Here is a 21,853-nt window from a genome sequence, read left to right as displayed (position 1 = left end):
CCTCTTCCTCTAATATTGAAAGTTGCAATAAATATCCTTGAAAAACAGGCACAAGAGCCAACGAAGTAGTTGAAATGAAGTCTGGGCTGGAATGCGGTGGCAAAAACAACTGGAGAGCGACAGCCTACAGCTGAAATGATGCTTTCATTAACGGGAATAAAATCCTCCTTTCTCTCTATTTTCCTATGTCTCCCCCTCTCTCTCCCTCTCTCTCTCCCTCTCTCTCTCTCTCTCCACAGCTGGCCCTAATATGTGACGTAAAACCTCCCACCGGTGGGATGAAAGAAGTGGACCTGTTCCGCCCCCGTCCTGGTGGTCAGGTCCGTTGGTTAAACAGATCAGCACATTTTTTTCCTTGATTATTCAGACCCACCCAAGGGCATTTTAAGAGTCCCATAAGTCAAATCCAAATGCCAACGCTCCTATCATATTCCCCATGGGCATTTGTATGATTTGTTACAGGTTATGTTGACATTCCATCATGACTCAAGACAGTTGCAGAAGAAGAACTTGAAAGACACAGCCTATTGTTTGTTTTGATGTCAGATGGTGTGTGAGTGTGTGAATGACAATGTTATGTAATAATAATGTAATTATTGTGACTGGGCACGCACAGTGTCTGTGTATAGTCTGTGTGCATTGCCCTAACAGTCATAACACAAACGTCAGTATTTACAATGTACTGCTCACAGACCTGATTATTGCTGCGGTCATGTGAAAACTTCATACTGTAGATAGACATTTGCAGCAGTAGCCTAATGGTTCAAGTATCTGTGTGGGTAAAACCATTTTTTTTGACTTTCTGGCTTTACAGACCCATTCAAATCTCCACTATAAACATAACATTTTGAATCTAATAAAAGACCCTGAACACCCATCACACAGGTGTTTTTCAGTTATTGTGGCTGATTAGATGTCTGCTTAGGCTGAAATTGGACCAAGCTATGCTGGGGAGAATTACATAATGCCCCCAATCTCCAATGAGAGTGAAAAAAAGTGTAAACTAACAGGAAAGTGAGACAGATCACGAGAAGTGTCTAATCAGGTAAGGAAATCAGATTGACAGCAAAAAGCTCATTACTCACCTAACAGTCTAGTGTCGCTCCAAGGTGTTTGGTCTCCAATAAATGTTGAAAGCATCTGAGTAGATGAGTGGCTTGGATCATACATGGAAAAATGATAATGTCCTGTACCTTGAGTGACCTTATGTGATGTGTTCAAAATAACAGAAATGAAAAATCAATGAATAAGTAAAAAAAAGAACCCATTCAAAAATGTACATAATATGATATTGAGGGTGTGCTTTACAGAACAAAGAACAGGGTGAAAAGAAATACCAATTTAAAAATGGTAGCATAAGAGAGTGAGGAAAAAAGAACAAGAATGAGGATCAGCAAAATAATGGGCTGGAACATCTTGATGGATGACAGGTAAATTAAAAGGTTGGGGGGCAGAGGGAATGAGGGGCAGATTGACAATTCGTAAGAAAAGTGAATATTGGAGAACACAGAAATTGCAGTCATTCATGTCATTCGTTCATGTGTTTGCGTCAGCTTACAGACAGTGGCTCCTCTTCCTGTCTGTCCTCCTGCTTGGGGACATCCAGCCGGTCTATGAAGCTCTGCAACTCCTTCCTGAAGGCTTTCATCTGCGCGGTGATACGATACAGCAGCTCATGTTCTCGGATCCTGTTGAGCACAGGTAGAGTGTGTTTTGGACTCGAAATAGCGCTTTGACATGCTTTAGGGGTCAGGGTGAGTTGAATGGGGAAATACTATGATTCCTAACCGCTGTCATATGTTTATACCTGCCACCTTCCTCATCCTCATCCAGCCTTGCAAACAGCTCCCCGTTGGTGACATATACTCGTGCCTCGGCGATGATAGTGCTGGTGTCAGCGATGAGCCTATCGATGGTCCGACCCAGCCTCTCCGCCTCGATGCGGATGTCTATCATGTGCTGCCGGTCCTTCAGGCTTCTGGATAAAAAACGGCTGTCTACAGGTGAGTAAAGGGAACGTGTCGGGGTGAGGCAGCGGATGTTCCTCACCTCATCTGAGTCACTCTCCCCTCCAATAGGGCCCTCCCGCTTGCGGTGGGGAGGGAGGAGGCGGGGGGAGGACGCCGAGGCTGAGGGGGTGTCGTCATCCCGTCCTCCGTCGCTCTCTGCGTCACTGTCCCGAGGGCTGCCGCGGATGCCCAGGTGGGATGCCAGGTCATAGCGCTGCATGTTGGAGAGCAGCACGCGGTTCTCGTACTGGAGCTGCATGACTTTGCCGCTCAGTTCGTTGATCTGCAGACGTGCCGCTTTCAGCTCCTCCTGGAGGGCCTCCACTTTAGCGGGGTCAGCTCCTCCTGGGGTTGAAAGAAGGCAACAATGAAAAGTGGAACACCTCTGCAAATGAGAGCTCCTGGTGGCTTTGTGAAACATACATTTTGCATCCGATAGAGATTTATCAAGCTGAAAAAAAGCACAGATATCTCACGCTCTGCAGCGCAGTTGTTTTGTCTCCTGCAACAATGACTTACTGACAGACACCGAAAAGATGAAAACTAAACAAACCTCCTCCATGTCTCGATCCAGCTTCATGGGATCCAGCCTTGTATTTCAGTTTATTGAGTTCATTAGTCACCTAAAGATGGAAAAGAATGTTATTCCCAAGTGTATTTAGTGCTGCGAGTATCATTAGTTCACACATTCAAATTTCTTATGTATGAGGCTTAGATAACAGACGGCTTTTATAAAAGGCATCAAAAGTCATTGATGATACCAATAATAGCTCAAGGGAAGAGGAGACACTTTACATCTTACATCGCTGAAATTAAAGCAACATTTTTATGAATATCAGAAAACATACGTCATATACTATTTACAGTCTGTTGCCATTTTGACTGAAACATTTAAATTGTCACAATGCTTAACAAGGCTTTAAATTGAGGGCGAACTATATAGATAGCAGTCCCAGACAGAGAAACTAAGGGGAAAGTATTTCCATTCGATGTATAAAGTTGTTATTGTATACCAGTCCCACTGTGAGTAGTTTTGTCCTTGGATCTTAGGTAACAATGCAATGGACCTGCTGAGGAAATTGGCCCTTTTTGGAGCACAGTCTAATCCATCTACCTTTTTGTTCTCTTCTTCCACATCTGCTAAATTCCTGCGGAGAAGTTCTGCCTCATCCTCCACCAGCTGAAGCTGCTGCCTCAGCTCCGACAGGGCCTCGCCCTGCTCTCTGCACTGTTGACCTCCAATCCCAGAGCTGTCCACTCCTGCTGCCACCAGACTAGGAGAGGAAATAAGCATTGATAACTGTGACTGAATGTTTTTACAGCCCCCTCGTTTCTATTCCATTTTTTCTTTTAAACAATATTTTCACTATACAGTCTGGATAAACTCAACAATGAAAATTATTTTCCTTGTCACAAATTAAGGATTGAATTCTCCCTAATATGGGAATATGATTCACGTCCTTTCCATTACAACTATTACTACATTTCACCAAGTCTTGTGAATCAAGATCAAGATCTAATGAGTGAGTGCAAAGTACCTGTCCTCCCTCATGTCATCCAGTTCAGCCTTCAGCCCCCTGTTCTCCACCTCCAGCTCCACAATCTTCCTCCCCAAGATGTTTGCCTCCTCCTCCACCAGGCGTAAGCGGAGTTTCAGCTCTGATTCGCGGGTGGTGGGAGGCCCTCCAGCCTCACCTTTAGGCAGAGGGCTGTCCACGTCCCCGTAGAAAGAGCGGTACTTCTGCAGCTCCTGTTCTAGTCGGTCCTTCTCCTTGTCAATCTTTGCCATTTTTTTCCTCATCAAAATGGCTTCCTCCTTGATGAAGGCCAGCTGGCATTTTAAATCATCATTTTCTTCCTGTGGAGAGAGAGGAACCATTCTTCATTTGCCCATTACTTTCAGTCCTCTGAGTTGTAAATACAATATCACAAAGTTAAAAAAAAACTAGCAATGTAGTTTTTCACGTGTAAGTTATGAATGTACATTCCTGGGATCAGCTTCATTGCCTCAGCACATTTTTCCTTATATTACTTGCACTCACTACAAATTGTGACTCTCTAATGCCTAGTTCTGCATGGAACATTTTGTTTTTATTTGGAAATTGCATTGCAACAACAACCTCATTATTAAACATCTTCATCGAAGTCTATAACTTTATGATTTAATAATGTAATTGCTGACTCACCTCGGTGGGGGTCTGTGGAGTCTTTCTCTCTGCTCTCTGCCCATCCTTGCTTCCTTTTCTTTTCAGCGAAAGCTGCAGGGAAACATTGGTTACATCATTATCATCAGCTCACTGTTTTCTTACTGAAGGCAATGATATCATCCAGATTTATGGAGCACTGAAGACTCAGTATTGGAAAAACAGGAAGAACCTTTCTGGTAAAGGCCCGTTTAAACTGTAACTTAATGTTACTTTTAATTCTTTCCTGTATAATAAATGAAATGAAATGAAAATATTCAATTTAATCTGAAAGTGCAAGTGTGATTGTATAGGCTTAAAGTGAAAAATACCCCCAAAAAGAAATTGTATTTGTTTTTTTCATTTTGTCATGTTTGTAAGTATGAATGAGTATATCACAAATTGTACTGTACAAAGGATATTAGGACATAAATCTGGGCAATGGGAATGCACCATTACCGCCTCGAAAATAAGCTATATCTTGCTCTGGCATTTTGGAATATCTTCAACCTGACCTTTAATATGGTTCAGGCCAAATTTGCATTGCACTTGAATAAGCACACTGACACAGTAGGTGAAAAAAACAATACGCAACACTGTCAACTGTCACTATCCCTTCACCTCTTTGGCTTTCTCCAGTTCATTCTGCAGGGCCTGCTTGGTGACCTCCACCTTTATCAGCTGCTGCCTCAGCTTCTCATTCTCGTCCTCTGTCTTCGTCCTCTTCTCCTCCACGTTCTCCAGCTCGTGGTGCAAGCGCACAGACACATCCTTCGCCACCTGGGAGAGGGACAGAGACAGAAGACATCCAGGTGAAAACATAGTATACTTTAGTGAATTAGAAATAAAATTCAAGTATACAAAATGTATTGCTACTACTAAGTATACTTTTACTTTTTGTGCTTAACTTATACTCTATATTTAACATATACTATATATATATATATATATATATATATATATATATATATATATATATATATATATACACGTCTAAGAGTGTACTTCAAAATAGATGATTATAATAATTCACCTGGGCAGAAGTAAAGTGAGAAGGATATAATATAATGATGCTCAACCCGCCACAGACTCACCTTGAGGTCTTGCTCCAGACTTCTGAGCAGCTCTCCATCCACCTGGCCACTCTCTGCGAACCGGAGCCTCTTCCTTTCGGCCTTCTTCAGTCGGTACTGAAGGATCCTACAGTTCTTGTTGGCTCTCTCCAGCTCTCTGCGCATGTCCTGCAGCTGGCACGCGTCTTCCTCATAAAATGTGTCCCGCATCTCATCCATTTCTGCCCGCATCTCCTCGATTTCAATCTAGCAAAACACGGAGAAAAATACGAAAATGCGTCTCAAAATAATGAAATCCAACCTGGCCCTCCAAAGGACTAGTCATTATCCAGCCGGTAACCAAATTCAACAGGTGCAACCATTGCGCACGCTAAAAATGGCAACTTCTATAAACAAATACAAATTGTTAGGCTTGTAATATGTTACCAATTTACCTTAAGATCCTCGTTTTCCTCCTCCAGCCTCTCCATATCTTCTTGTAGTCTCGTGTCCGGCTGTGGAGCTGCTCGTGGATTGTCACGCTCGGGTGACAGCTCCGGCTCTGAGCTCGGCGGGGATGATGATTTCGTCTGCATCTTTGTCCCTTTCTTCCCCAAGCTCTTATTTAAATGAAACTGTATTAGCTCGGACTGCAAGCATCCCTCCTTCCAGAAACCGGGTCCGCATCCTATTGTGCCTTTGGAGCTCTTCTTGTTGCCGCTCGTCGCCGCTGCCGCCTCCCCACCTCTCGGATTTTTGCTCCTTAGTTTTGGGGATTTGGATGCGCAGGGCTGGTCGGAGACGACGCGGTTCGCATCTGCTCTAGAGGATGAGGAGGTGTCAGCGACAAGGCGGGGGGAGTCTTCTGCTGTCTGGATGCCACCCCTGTCTGCCGCCGCGGGCCTGCTCAGCGTCGGGCTTTCAGCACCAGCAGCCTGGACAGCAGCCGCGCCTCTGACGGCAGGAGAGCCTCCGGCCTGCCGCTCCCTGCCTGTGGAAACGGGAGAATGACCTCGGCTGTTTCTTCCTCCTCCTCCCCCTCCCCCTCCCACTCCTCCTTGCTTTGACGTGATGGGTTTGGACGGGTTGCTGCCCTTCTGTGTAGCTTTAGATCCACTGTCTTTGAGCCCGGCCGGAGACGACGATCGCTGCTGCTTCCGGCTGCTATTGTCTGGCTGCCGCGGTGAGTCGGCAGAGGATGGGTTCATCATGGTGTCAGAGGTTCAGCTCATCCTCACCAACAACTTCCATCCCCTCCTCCAGTATCCCTGCAGTTGGAAGAAAAAAAACTCAACAATGAAAGGTGATTCTCTACAGGTCGACCAAATAGTCCAAGTTTTTCACCAGATTGAAAAAAAACGATAAGATGTGGTTATTGAAAAACAGGCACTCCAAAAACGCACCGTGAATGATTTAGATGGGTTTTTAGGCTACATAAAGCGAGGCTAATCAGGCTGACGCCCAGAGACAGGGACGTGACCACCAGTGATTATGCACTCGGCCATTCAGCCCTTGTTTGATGAGAGGAGTGTGAGATCAGCTGCAGCTCGGGTAATTAGACAGCCATTTGCGTCATGTGCGCTTCCGAATGGGCAATGGGCGAGAGAGAGAGAGAGAGAGAGAGAGAGAGAGAGAGAGAGAGAGAGAGAGAGAGAGAGAGAGAGAGAGAGAGCAAAGAGAAGAAAAATGTCATTGGCTGTTAAACCTGGAGCAGCAGCCAGCCAATTCATCCGCGCCGCCTGTTCACTTGACAAGAATAAGGGTTTGAGTGGCCTCTGATCTGATCCTCGATCGACCCAAAAGAAACAAAGCACGGTCCAGTTTCTTGATAGATCAGATCTGATGAGCCACATGCAGGCTTACAGGAGTTCTGCCGTTTTCCGTCAGCCGTCATCTTACTCCTCATATATCCAACATGCCTGATGAATCATTACTCAAGTGGATGGAAGGTGAGCAATGAAAGTATCAGAAGCAACGGACACAACGCTGCTTTGACCTGTTCCACAGTTTATGCATTTGTTCTTTTGTCTCTTTGGTATTAAAAGCACACACAAAAAAACCGACTGCCAGCCACACAATCTCTCACTCAGTGCTGATTAAATAAAGAATATCAAATTAGTCTAAACAAGGAAGAAAGCATAACCCCGTTTCGTGTTTTCTTCATATAAACAACTGGGAGCAGCAACAGTCAATCAAACCACCTTGGAGGCCTGACAGTACACAGAACACAGGGTGGACCACAGTCAGACATTTGCCCTTCGTACAGTTTACTGTTGTCACATTCATCTAAAACACGCATGTGTGCTCAAAGACAATAGATTATCACGTGAAAATCATGAAGCTCCAAATCAATTTCTTACCTTTTCTGGGTGTTTTGTCGGATGCTGAAGGGTAATGGTGATGGGGAGGCAGAAGGGATGCTGACTGGAGCGCCTCCCGATCACCAAACAACCTGTTTCAATATTCATGACATTACATCATCGCTGGGAGGGCCGGGGCTGCACGGAAGTGAAGCTGCACGCAGCACGCTGCTCTCATTGGAAGAAAACTGGATTTTCTCTCTCCCTCCCTCCCTCCCTCCCAATCTCTCTCTCTCTCTCTCTCTCTCTCTCTCTCTCTCTCTCTCTCTTTCTCTCTCCCTCTCTCTCTGTCTGGCTCTCCCTCTCTCTCTGTCTGGCTGTCTCAACAGTGATTAGATGCTGCCACTTGCAACTGTGCATTCACCTTGCATTCAGTCATTTGGATGTGACCTTAAGTATATGGATTTAAATTAACCACTAGAGAGAATGTGACTCTTCCAAAGTTTTATAAAACGTTTAACTTTCCAAGGGAACAGCATTGCACATTATGCCAGTAAAAAAGGACTAAGACCTCAATGGACAATATTCAACCGCTGTCATCGAACTACAGCAAGTAACGCACAGCATGTTTATCAAGAATTTAGGATTTTCAACACACTGTACAGGATGTGATGATGGATTGTCTCATACAGTTTTGGCCATCATTGTTCTATATGCTATATATATATTGTTTCTTGGCTGCTGTCCGCTTTCTCCCATCTCTCATCCTTCTTCCTTCCTTCCTTCCTTCCTTTCTTCCTTCTTTCCTTTCTTTCCTTTCTTTCTTTCTTCCTTTCTTCCTTTCTTCCTATACTTCCTTTCTTTCTTTCTTTCTTTCTCTCAAACCACAAACTGAAGACGTTGGACAAAGGTTTTCCATAAATGCACAAGAATTATTTCTCAAACTCTTTAGTGTTTGGAAAGGGGCGAATGGGCCTTACTTAACGTTGTCAAGGGATAAATAAGACATTTCATTTTGGAGTTCTGCCTGCCATTCATTTCTCCCAGAATTTTTTTTTTTTTTTTAAAATCTTGTGTAACAAACTGGAAATGTGCAATGATATTGGATTTGGTTTGAAAACAGGTTCATGTGTGAGGTTTTCCAATGGAAATGGTTACTGAGGACTTTTTATTCTGTTTGGAAACAGGCCCAACTCTCATTGGTTCCTTAAGGCGTCTTCACTTTGATTGAATTACATTACAGCAGACCAGACCCATCTCACCAGTCATGTGGACTTTTTAACTCTTGGCCCAGTGCCGACAAGATTAAGCACACACACCCAATGTTGTTTGAAGATACACGGCAAAGGAGGCGGACTGGTGTTGCATGAATCATTCCTGAGTAAATTAACAAGTACGTTTGCAGGAAGAAAGGGATTGACTTGTGAGAAAGCTAGGATTTTCTCTGCTCTGGAAGTTTTATGGCATGGATTTTAGCTTCTGTTAAGGCTTCAGTAGTCGGCCTTTGCCAGACCTAACTCCACAGCACTGCTAAGGCTTCATTAACCACAGCTGCTCTTAGCCTCCTACCTCTGTGCAATCCATTTGCTTTCTGTCACTGTAGGCTTTTACAACACTACATCTTGATCTATTCCGAAATAAGACTGCTCTCTATTGTAATCACATTTTAATTACCCGACAAGATGTTGCACTGCCAATCAGCCAGTTTGGCCAAGAATGATGATCCATTTTCCCTGAATGGGACAACAGATGTTTGGGGTTTTGCACTCCCTTTCACAGTGACACACACATAGACACACGTTCACCACTCCCCCCCCACCTATCCTCTCCTTCTGCCCCTATTCAATCATTTGCTTGCATTAAAGTGACAGATGTCTGCATCATGGAGGCTCCAATGTGTCAGACAAGATGACTAATACTGCTTTGTCTGAAGTAAAACAAAAAAGGGTGAGAAAGTGTCATTTCACGCTCTGAGAAGACATCAGTTTCTTTCATAATTACATTAAACCCCATCCAGTCCTCCTGAGAACCAAGGAAAATTTTGTTTTTCCTAATCAGATTTTTTTGTGATTCCATAACTGTTTAAGGTTAAAAAAACATCTTACAATTTACATTTTTTTATTTTTATTTATTTAAAGAATGTCCACTGTAGTGGACAACAGGATCATTTGAGTACGAAAAAAGACAAATTTGGTAGATGTGGAGTCATTATTTACATGAAGATAGTCCTGATGTCCACTATAATTGACATTCATAAAATGGCAAATTTTTCAAAAGATACATAATGTAGTTTCTATCAGAACTCAATATATGATTCCTAACACCTTAATGAACAAGAAAATATATGATTATCATAGTAACAAAACCATAGACAAATAATATTTGACTCATCTCTTATCTTTCCATAAAATGTGCTTGTTCCTATGCTGTCCATTTTGGATTGAAAGATAGAGGCGGTTCCTGGCCTCCCAGCCAATCAAATAACACATCACTGAAAAGCCCAGGATGTCCTCTGTACAGTACAGCAGGAATTAAGAGACTTGCACAAAAGATTCCAAGGAGAGGAATGAAACTCAAATGTCCACTACAGTGGACATAAGTCAATGTTTGGACGAAATACATTAATCGACTGTAATTTTCAACGTGGATCAAATGTCTTATCTTGTCTTTTTTGTTAAAATACATTATTAACACTTATTTCTGCACTTTAAGTTGCCTCTCTGTATCTTATCCCATGACAGAACATGTTGACATGACTTATATGCAACCCCAACTGACAATTGTTTTAGTTTTTCCCATTGTGTCCATCTTGAGTAGTACATCTTTCACTTCCCAGTCCTTCATCCCACATCATTTACTGGTGAGAGCGCTCAGGTTTGAGAGGGAGAGAGAGAGAGAGAAAAGAGAGAGAGAGAGAGAGAGAGAGAGAGAGAGAGAGAGAGTCCTTGATAAACTTTCATCTAAAAATATCACCCTCATTCATTTTACACTCCCAAGTCTCTCTCTCTCATTCTCACTTTCTCTATTATTCACAAACACCCTTACCCCGGATCATCACAGTAACACCATGTGTAGAGGGGGATCCCAGGCGCTGTACTCGTCACTGTTTATTACACAGTCAGGAATAATCTGCAGTGTCATGCTGTAGTTTCCTATTTTTTAAACTGCTATGTGCTATTTAAGATGGCTGCATAAAACGTTTTTTGCATCCTATCCTTTCCACATGAAGTTTGACACATTAGCATAATTGCCATATTAAGTGTGCCATATTAAAAGAGGACACACAGAATTTCACATAGAGATTGTTGGTTTTGGCCTTAAACTCCAGTGTAAACAAATACATTTTTCTGAAAAAGAACAAAGATCAGGGGGAGAACAACTCACGTACAGTAAGTCATAAACAGACATTTTCATTATTCATTAATAATTATTGCTAAAACAATGCCATGCCATGAATGAGGAAATGAAAAATAAGTCTTTATGCCCTTATTCTGGCAGGTATACGCAGAGGAGGGCTTTGTGAAGCCTGTGCCTTATTGGTGCAATACGTTTCTCCCATGAGGCATAAAAGAAACACACCTGTCTCCGGTCTCAGTTGTTGTGCTCCAGATATCAACTGAGCTTCTGACAGGCAGGAAAATGTTTTTACTTTGCTGTGAAATCCACATGGGATTTCACTGAAGGAGGTGCTTCTGCACAGACAAAGACACCCACTTAAATAAATGCTGATGTAGTCATTTGAATCCTGTTGTGGACACAAACACATAGACATATATGCATAATGGCCTACACAATCTAGATGTGTTTAGCGCTCATGCTCTATTCATGTTGTGTGTGAAGATATAGAAAAGAGTGAATGCATTGGGTTGACTGACATGAAATTGAAAAGCTACACATTAATGATATTACACTAATTAGGGTTTAAACTAACACAGTAACCGATAAACTGGCAGACAAGGCTAGTGATGCCCGCAGGCCAAATCTGCCATTGTGTCCATTATAAAAGATGTGTAATGGCTTACGATTTAAAAAGGACTTCAAGGCGCTTGTGTTTGTCAAGCAGAAGAGACTGGAGGAAAGGGCTGAAACAGTTGGAAGGATATGGGGCCACCATCCAAGGGAAATGCTGCTGCTGCTGATGATGATGATGTTATGGTTTTCTGTTACCGAGTTGTGAAATTATTGCTCTGGGTTGAAGAATAACACAAACATCATCCATGTAATACCCCTCTGCTAGTGGAGGCCTCCCACTCATAAACTCTGCGGGGGATTTCAAACGCACACACACATACTAATGTGTTTCTCAATCTCTCCACCTATTACACAAGCAAACACACACACACACACACACACACACACACACACACACACACACACACATGAACCCTCCAATCTCTAATCCACACACCCACCCCCACACACACAAGCACTAAAACACTGTTAAATAGTTTATTGCGTTGGTACTGTTTCCCACATAGACCACAGCTGATTCAGAAGCAGGAGGAGGAGGGGATGCAGTGGGTGGGGTTGGAAGGTATTTGGGAGGGGGAGGATGGGTGGGTAGGAGGGGTCAGGCAGCTGCTGTGTACGGTTTCCATGGAAACCTTTGTCTATGCTCGTCAAAATGGGAGGAGAATTCAGGGATGGGATGAGCAATGTAATAAATTAAATTTTAGGAGGGTTTTCTCTTTTTGTCTACCAAACAGGTTTCCAGAGATTAACCTTTAGCACAGTTATTAAATAAAAAAAAAAAAATCAGTTTATCAGGCAAGTAACATATAAGCAACATATGACTCAAGACATGACTCCACCCTATACTGGAACCACACTTCTATACCGCTACAGATTTGTTATGCTTATTTGCCATAAATATGGATTGCTGAAGGGGTAGGGGCCTTTTAAAATCAATAAAAAATTGTAATGTTGTTAGTTTATTTAGTTTGTTCATAACCAAACAAAACTGTCAAACAGACATATATGGCAAAGTGAAAAGCTGAAGCTGCATCGCAACAGTAGGCCTACTAAACACATTTCACACCAGGATTTCTTTCACTGCTGAACAGTTTGGGAAAACCCGTGAAAAGATATTTACAAATTAAACTCAAGGTATCTATTTTGGCTTCCACAGAGTTGGAAGAAGTATTCAGGTTCTTTGCTTAAATAAAAGTAGCAATACCAAAATGTAAAAATACTCCATTACAAGTAGAAGTCCTGCATTAACTGTTACTTAGGGAAAAGTAAAAGAGTAGTCTTACCTAAATGTTCTTAAAGTATAAAAAGTAAATAAATAACTAATTTGGCCGAATGTCCCATTTCAGAGTGTTAAAATATGATTTTTTAATTAGTATTGCCAATGCATTAACATGGAAGCAGTGCTGTAATGTTGTAGTTGGTCAAGGTGGAGCTCATTTTAACTGTATTTGTATTGGCACACACACACACACACACACACACACACACACACACACACACACACACACACACACACACACACACACACACATCATGTAATATATTGGTCGCATTTATGTTGTAATCCTCTTGAAACTTTATGTTCTTTATCTTGGGGAGAAGTCATAAATAAGACATAATAACGGTGGCTGGTTGAAATCGTGGGGAACACAGTAAGCATACTGTAGAGTAACATTGATGTTAATTTACTGTCATGCAAACAGGGTGCCCTCTAGTGTTGGAAAGCCACTCTGCTAATCAGTAACATTACTACATAACGTCTTTTCAAGTCATCAATGTCAAAACATAGCCTTGATGTATATCATCATTAAAGAAGCATGATTATGTACATTATGTATCCAGTGAAATGAAGTGGCAAAAGGAAGCCATCATTTGTACAGGCATTCAGTTTAATTCAATTTGAAGAGAGTTCAAAATGATAATACTTTAAAAAATAAAAATAAAAAAAACAACACAGAAGCAATGTGGAGGTGTTTTGTCCAAGCTAACAAGCTGGGAACATTCCCAAATGTGTAGTGTACAAAATATCACAATGTAATATGTACAACACAAAAATAACACAAATACACAGACAAGCACTTTCAATAACATGAAAATTTGTATTTACATAAAAATAAATAGAAAAAAACAACAATAAATAACATCAAAATGCATTGGTTAATGGGTGACATAAAGCTGATTTGCTGATATAGAGCCGGCGACTGAATTATACTCTATATACTACAGGCAGAGCAAAGTTATTCATCATAGTATAACATACAAAGTCACTATAGAGGTCCACCAGCTCTTTTTGTATATAATTCATAACGTTTATCTTCTTAAATCCAAATCTTTCCCTTGATAAATGTACATTCAAGCCAGTTCAGATTAAGCCTGAAAACATAGACACAAAAGATATCTGATTGAACATGGGAAGAAAATGGTGCTTAAGGTAGGCCTAACTAACTTGATAAAAACTGGCTGTAAGCTAGTTCTGAATTCTCCACCATCATTTCTTTGTTCGGCACACATTTTCACCAGCATGTAAGACAAACAACAACGTCAGTTATAATATAAAAAGACAGGTAAACATCTGCAGCGACAAAACTCAGTCCACCGGCTTTTCTGTCAAAACGGGAAACATTGAGCTAATCATCAGATCCATCATTTCTCTGGATAATATTCATTACATTTCATCGCATTACATACAAGTAGGGATATATAAAACCTGCTATGGATGTATACAGAAATAGAACATTTTTAACCTTCTATGAGATACACTTGGCGATTGTTCCATCAGAAACCAGTGATGGAACAATCTCATCCAAGTCTCAAAGGATTAGATCTATAATTTCTATTTCTATGTACATTTTACCTGTGGATATTGATTTATTTTCCTTCTTCAGAATGTCACTGTACACTAATGGGTGACAGCTCAAATATGAGTGGCAGCTGAGTCCACAACTAGAAATAAATAAGAATAAATAAGACAATTCAATGTTCACAAATAAGTGGACAACTGCAGAGGTGTCTATTCAGTAAACAAGAGCTGTAAACGTAAGTCTCTCTCACGGAACATCAATGACAACTTGAATAAGATGAGGACAAAAATGACATGGTACTGTACATTATCATCAGTTATATCTGGAAAGGTGAAGAACAAAAAATAATAGCTCAAATATAAATGAATGGTTGTGTGCACGTGTTATGTGTATTCCTGTCTCAATACAGCAGTAACAATAAAAATGGTACTGTATATCATCTTTTTCAAGCAGCTCAGGCGCATTAAAGTAGCTTTCCCAGCATGCCAAATGGGCCTGGTCGACTCTTTGTTTCCTTTCCAGGCTCATTTATTAGTAGCTGAAAGTCACTTTTTTAAACCAGAACTACAGTACTTGGCACCACAATAAAGAGAGGGAATACTACTGTAAGATCTATCCCGTACCGTAACGTACACAACTGTATTTGGGGTTATTTGTGAGAACAGCCACCTTGGGCATGGCATTTGACACCTCTTACTAACAGAATGATCCTCTCTCAACACAAGCCTGTCTCATATTTTATCTACAACAACTCAGATCATGGCTTAAATAAACACATCTCGCCTTAACGCATCCATCCATCTAAATCGTACTCAGATGAAGTCTTTAATGTTTTTAGCACTGTCAACCTAGAACCCAAAGCAAGGCCCTACCTCACCTCTACCTCTCTCGCTCCTCTTCCTCTAATCTCGCTTAGCTCTTCCTTTCCTCTTCCTCCTCCCAGAGTTCTCCTGGGGCTTCTCCTCTTTGCTCCCCGTCAGCGCTGCTCCGTTGGCGGCCTTGCTGAGCCCGTTGAGGGTCCCGTTAGAGAGGGCCTTGCCTGCTTTGGAGGAGGCGTCGCGTCTGGGCTGCTGGCGGCGGTAGGTCTGGTAGTAGAAGTTGCCGAAGAGGATGATGAAGGTGATGGCGTAGCAGATGAGGGAGTAATGCATCCAGTGGGGGAAGTCGCAGTTGACGTAGAGGGACAAGGCTGTGTGGCCGATGGTGATGTGGAACTGGATCTGAGACACAAAGAGAGATCGGTGAGATTCACTGTAAGATTCAAGACGCGAGTTAGGGTTAACCTTCCAAAATGTGTTAAAGTGCTCATATTATGCTTTTTGGCTTTTCCCCTTTCCTTTATTGTGTTATATATATTTTTTGTGCACGTTATAGGTTTACAAAGTAAAAAAGTCTAAAGTCCACCCCAAAGGGACTTACCATCTCCAACAGAAAACACTGTTCACAAACTGCTCCAAACGGCTCTGTTGTAGTCCAGCCTTTACTTCAGAGACAAACGGGCGTCACTTTGTAACACGTTATAATGCTCGCCTAGCTGCTAGCGTGGCACTCCCTCATACTCTGTTCCTGACTGGCTAGTAGTCCTTACCTAGTTACTGCGCATGTGCGACTCCCAACAAAGATGGAACAGAGGTGAGATGCCTCACTCTGTAGCTAAAACAGAGAGCTCAACACACAGGGTGAAAAGAAGAGCAGCAGCAATGTGCAGTACAACAAAAATGTTGTGTTTTTAGAATATTAAACCATGTAAACCTATTCTGATATAACTAAATACAATATACTCTAAATACAATTATGAACCTGAAAATGAGCATAATATGAGCACTTTAAAGGAATTAATTCATTTCGATTAGCCACATGGTAAGGTGATAGCTTACCATCTGGATGATGGTCAAGTACTTCTTCCACCACAGGTACTTTTGGATCTTAGGTCCACAGGAGGCCAGGCCATAATACAGGTACATCAAGACATGGATTGCCGCATTCATGTGTGCATCAAAGAATGCTGCAAATAAAAGAAAGTTTAGTTTTGTCACGCTAACTGTGGTGCTAGAATACAGTTTTGTTACACAAATTAACACTTTATTGTAATTTTTTCCAATTAAGGTCAATAATGGTAGTTTTCTTTAATAATATAACGACAAATTGTGAATAATTGACAGTATTGATTAATTTTCAGATTAAGAGTGACACACATTAACAGTTTTTTTTACCAAGAAATAATTTGGCACACATTTTTTTAATACTGTTGACATGGACGTATTGTGACACAAAGAGTCTGGGCACAGACATGTAAAAGACTCCTCTTCCTACCTTACCACCACAAAAAGCTCAATAGGAAAGGACTCAGTTTAGGATCAGGAGCAAAACAAAAACACACAATCAAGCCCTTTGAACTATAGGAAATAGGGGGTAAAGACCACAACTTTCATTGTTGAGTGACAATGTATTATTAAGAATTAAGCATTGGGCACAATATAGAACTCTATTGTAGCATGAGCTACTCACACTGTCCTCCTGCCACCCATTTGATGCCGATCCACCAGAGCGTGAACATGGTGCAGTGGTGGTAAACATGCAAGAAAGTAACCTGGTTGAATTTTTTCCTCAGGATGAAAAACACTGTGTCCAGATATTCGATGCCCTTAGAGATGAAATACCACCACAAAGCTCCTGCCACCTGTCTCACACAGATCATGAGAAATGGGAGGTCGATGGGAGAAAATAGACACAGGTGGAGGAAGGAAATAGAAACAAAGCGGGAAACACAGACAGTTAGAGAAATAGAAGAGTAGTTGGACTCTCATTTCTAACTTCTTTTCTAATCCTACAACGTCACCTGAGAACCCAGCAACATATGTGTCAGATGTGTAACTACGTCATGGAGCAGTTGGAAGGAAAGTGAAAGCAAACACCTTCTATGATCCCTCTGCCAGCTCGCACTTTTTCTGATAACAAAAGCCTGGTCCAAACGAACAGAAGCTGATCATGTTTCTAAAATCCACTAAGCGTGAAGCTTCCCTGGCACGCTGGAAAGGATTTTCTTAATCACTGGAGTACTGGTAGAGCACTGAAGTAAAGTTAGATGTATCTGTGAGACATGTTACAACGTAATAAATTAGCAGAGGTGTCTTGTTACTTCTGGAAGCTAATTACTGCACACAGTACACCATAAGAAAGTAAGTTACATAATAGGGCAGGTGCAGTGTGATCCTTTGTGGTAAATGTTGCATTTTCGTTTTAACACAAGTGGGTGTACGTGTGTACCCCGTCTTTTGTTTGTGTGTCTCAGCTGCAAACACTCACCCTGACTTCATTGGGGTCCTCTGAATAGTCCACTGGTTGACAAATGTAACTGTAGCTCGCTGACCGTGCTGCCATAAACAGCTAAAAAAACAAACAGAGAATACCTCTACTGAATCACTGATGTTAATGGACAAAGGCAGAGTCACACTGTGAAAGTGACAGAGAGACTAAGTACAGGCAGAAAGCTGGATATACTGTAATAAGGTTAATCTAAATCTATGGGGGGGGAGGGGGGTGGATAGACTTCCACAGATTCACCATTACTCACTACAGTTTTTGCACACATGCCGTTAAACAGAAACACATCTAGTTACCAGTAACCTACCTCTTTAAAGATGAAAAAGTTGAGGAAAACCATGCTGAAGTTGTAGAAAATGAGGGTTTTGCGGAGCTGGAAGGGCTCTCTGTTCTTCATGTATTTGGGCCCCAGCCAGAGGAATAGCAGGTAGGAGATGCTGATGGCCAGCGTAGGCAGGGGGTTGTCCATCAGAGGCCATTTCTGCACTCGCTTGTCTGTGGGACAGAGGTTCTCATAGCATTACATAACTATTCTTAATGTTTGCGTTACACTGACACAGCGTGGGTTCCATGGCAGTTTATTTTAAGGGGAGTGCAGGTCAAACACAGCAGGAGGACAGATGCCAGATATTGTCCAGAGGTGAGTTGTCTGGGGGTCCGTTTGATGTAGACACCCTTGTTTAATTAACAGTGCATGTGGTATGTTCAGAATGTTATATATGAGTGTGAATTTTAATAATCTTATGAGGTGAAGGATACAATATTCATACATTGATTTAGTGGGTGAATAAAAGTGAAAGATATAATCCTTTACTGCATGTTTTCATGTAGGCCTACTGATTCCAGTTTAATTATAAAAAGAAGGTACAAATGAAGGAGCCAAACGGAACAATACACATTAAGTATCAATATATTGCTGTATATTTCATGTCAATGTCCCAGCACATACACACATTCTTCAACAATGGTGCAACTTTGACTCATCCTCTCGCAAATTCCCACCGAAGCACCATCCATGCATCTACTGACTCATTGCAGGAAAAACATACCTGTAGATGTATACAAGTGCACACACAAGAACTTGCGTATTTAGTCACTTGCAAAAAAACACAATTCCTCTCAAAAAGATCTGACAATGACAAACATACAAGATTATTACCTGCAATAGTTAGGGTCCATTTGTAGAATTCTATGGTGTCATTAATGAAATGTGTGACAATCTCCATGGCTGTGGCCAGTGACCTGGAATTAAAGAGACATGTGTGAGAATAGAGGCCTCTATAAAATCTCAGCTTTTAACCAGCATTTAGTTTAGAGCGCTGGATCCACTGAGTAAGAATGGTGTCATCTTCCAAAAGATCAGTAATCAACAATGTCCCCATATGCTTGTTTTTATAGTAAAACATAACAATAAACATTTTTTAGTTTTTTTTTATGATTAATCTTTAAATAGTGTGAAGTTTAAAAGAAAGGAGCCCAGGCCATCACAAGGCCAGTTGAAAGCCTAGGAGCCTGTGGCCTCATGAGGCCATGATAGGTGGGCTATAGGCTTCATTACGCACAAAAGCTGGGGAGCACCGGCCGGCAGAGCGCATTGTGTCAGCAGATTTTTGGCGTGAACACGACCAGCAGCCAACCTGGTGTGCCCTTATAAGGGCACCGTGCCCCACTTTTACATTGAAATGGGTCATCTCGTATACGGCACCAGACCGACGCTGATAAGTAGCAGGGTGTACAGTCGGACACAGTGTGATTTAATGATCCCTAAAAAGATGACGCCCCCCCCTATTTCTCTCTCTTCCGCCCTGAGAGGATCAAGCGCTGCTGCAGCATCTGCCTCAGTCCCGCACGCGCTGTCCTCGTAAACCGCTCTGAGAATAAACCATACATCATTGTTAGAATAAGCATTTTACCGCAAATTGTGTCTTTCTAAAAGGCTTAAAGGCTCATACATTTACAACAGGACTATTAACTATGTGAGAGGCGAATATTTGCATTCTGCGGTTGGCTATGCAGTCCGGCCTTCACCTAGGCTGCATGAGCAGTCCTATCATCAATATGATTTTTCCAAAACGCCTGAGCTGTTTCCTCTTACATATCTGTAACACAACACGATTACAGTCCATAAAAGATATTATCTCAAAATCAGGACGGCACACAGGCGACATACTATCCCCGTAATATCGACATTGGTCTCGCCTTGTAGGCTACTCCGTGCGGATGAAGATGCTTATTACCTTACCGTGTCGGTGCTTTAAAAAAAACCCGTCTAATGACATTCAATGCAAGGTCATGCAGCGTGCGTTATCCCGGCTTGTGATCGGCTGAGCCTGTTCTCTATGTGTGGATTGATGGAGTGTTCCGTATCCGGAGGGAAATAAACGGGCCGCTGGATAAACGGTGATGGCATGAATTCCTCGTTAACGGACCACACTAGCCTACACTGCGCGTCTGCTTCACTGAATTCCTCTTCTGATCCCCCACAACACCAACGGCAAGACAACGAGAATACACCTTACACTACCGGTCAAACTTTCAAAATAAAAATGCATTAACGCAGGTTTTCCTTACAGCACAGTAACAATGTTAATTTACAAAATGTGTAATGTGTCATAGCCATTAAATCAATTCAATAAAAAAAAAGATTGTATCTTATGTTATTATTTTAATAATAATCCAACCAAAAAATGAATGAAATCCTAAATTAGAGTTGAAACCTAAATGGCAATGATTTGTTACTCAGTGTTGTAGTCTACATGATACACAGGTTTACACAGCATATACCCAGGATTTCCATATACCCACTTAAAAATTCCCAATGACATGCAACAACATACTTCCCATTATATTTTTGATATATCTTCAAGTTTCATCTGTGTTTTTCTTCTTCGCATAGGCTAAATAAAAGTATTTCCACCATAAAGTGGTGCATAATGTGTATCCAAATGCAGGAAATAAAGTCTTTGACGCTGAAAATAACCCTGGGGGAGGACACCCAGACCCCCCATTATGATATGCCCTCCCCACCCCCAAGGCAGATTATGGCCCATATTTATAGGCCAATATATAGTCCAGTATACCCACTACAATACATTAGACTACACCACTGGTTACATTATCCTTCACGTATTTTACTACTGCAGTTAGAGGGCATGTTCATGGGCCAGTTGTTCAAAGGTAATCTGATCGGATTTTGGTTATCGGATTGGATCAAATCTTGAAAATGGGTTGTTCAAAAGGGAAATAAGGATTCTGAAATCAGATTAGATCACGGAATCCAATCCTAGTTTTAATCTGGATCAAACCTTCAGTTTGTGTTGTTCAAAACTTGTCAGTAGGATTTGGATAACTTTGATCCAAAAAAACAGGATTATCCTTATCCCAACAGGGGGTAGGATTTCAAGGTGGATTCCATGAAGAAAATGTAGTAAAACTTTAAAATTAGTCAAATAATACATTTGTATCATTTAGTGTATACTTTTATTTATATTTTGCACTTGACTTGTGTAACCAAGTAACAGTGATAAAGTAGATAAAGTAGACATAGGCTACCAATTAAGCTATTCAGTATAGTAAAGTTAAAATAAAAATAAAAATGATCTTGTCCCCATGTCTAAATGAGAAACTGAAAGAGCAGAATACTCCTGCCAGAGGAACAAATCAAGCTGGCCAAACTGCAGCAAACCAAAGCCAAACTTCAGATCCACCTCCTAAAAGCAGGGCTTGGAAATGCTGGTCTTTCCTCTTCAGATGAAGAACCCTGAACATTCTTTATTTAGTTAACTATTGGACATTTAGCCTTTTTGTTTTTTTTAAGAAGTTTTCAAAATATCCACAATGTATTTGTTAATGTACTGTATATTTGTTTTTATTTGTTGTGGCTCAGATGAGGGGTCATAAAAGAAATTATGAATGGAAGTGGATGGTTATGTTGTTTTTGTGTTTTGTCTCAAAATAAGAAATACTTACAGTGACCCCATGTTGGCTCTTCTAACTGTTCTTTACATAGCTGGTAGCCCACATTGTGATATGTTGTCCCATTTAGAGCACTGGTAATCTGGATTTGGTAATCTTTAAAACTGTGTATCTGGATCAGGGTGATCCAGTCCAAGGTTGCTCTGAAAAACCGGCATAAAAGTAAGACATTACCTGATCCTGAATAGCAAAAAATGGGATTTCCAAATCCGGATCATTTTGATCCAGATTAAATGT

At 41.4% G+C, this 21,853-nt stretch overlaps 2 protein-coding genes across 3 annotated transcripts; both read right to left on the bottom strand.

The window, feature by feature from the left end:
* Positions 1-1,304: 1,304 nt before the first annotated feature.
* On the bottom strand, positions 1,305-5,829 carry mtcl3 (MTCL family member 3). The gene is made up of 10 exons (XM_028579607.1): positions 5,700-5,829; positions 5,287-5,511; positions 4,814-4,972; positions 4,196-4,267; positions 3,548-3,867; positions 3,124-3,259; positions 2,563-2,632; positions 1,808-2,348; positions 1,554-1,688; positions 1,305-1,419 (listed from the first exon to the last, which is right to left on the bottom strand). Exons 1-10 carry the CDS (start codon positions 5,733-5,735, stop codon positions 1,305-1,307), a joined length of 1,809 nt encoding a protein of 602 aa, XP_028435408.1. The 5' UTR covers positions 5,736-5,829.
* An 8,610-nt stretch (positions 5,830-14,439) lies between these two features.
* On the bottom strand, positions 14,440-21,823 carry elovl4a (ELOVL fatty acid elongase 4a). Of its 2 annotated transcripts, none has more exons than XM_028579610.1 (7): positions 21,791-21,823; positions 18,801-18,883; positions 17,949-18,136; positions 17,624-17,704; positions 16,826-16,997; positions 16,195-16,322; positions 14,440-15,537 (listed from the first exon to the last, which is right to left on the bottom strand). In XM_028579610.1, exons 2-7 carry the CDS (start codon positions 18,865-18,867, stop codon positions 15,220-15,222), a joined length of 954 nt encoding a protein of 317 aa, XP_028435411.1. In that variant the 5' UTR covers positions 18,868-18,883; positions 21,791-21,823; the 3' UTR covers positions 14,440-15,219. The 2 variants fall into 2 exon arrangements, with proteins under 2 accessions (XP_028435411.1, XP_028435409.1); XM_028579608.1 differs by lacking the exon at positions 21,791-21,823 and adding an exon at positions 19,884-20,100.
* Positions 21,824-21,853: the final 30 nt, after the last annotated feature.

This window comes from Perca flavescens, chromosome 6 (genome assembly GCF_004354835.1).
Source record: "Perca flavescens isolate YP-PL-M2 chromosome 6, PFLA_1.0, whole genome shotgun sequence".
Taxonomy (NCBI): Eukaryota; Metazoa; Chordata; class Actinopteri; order Perciformes; family Percidae; genus Perca; species Perca flavescens.
The sequence above is the reverse complement of the archived record's forward strand: the minus strand, read 5'-3'. Positions and strand labels throughout refer to the sequence as shown.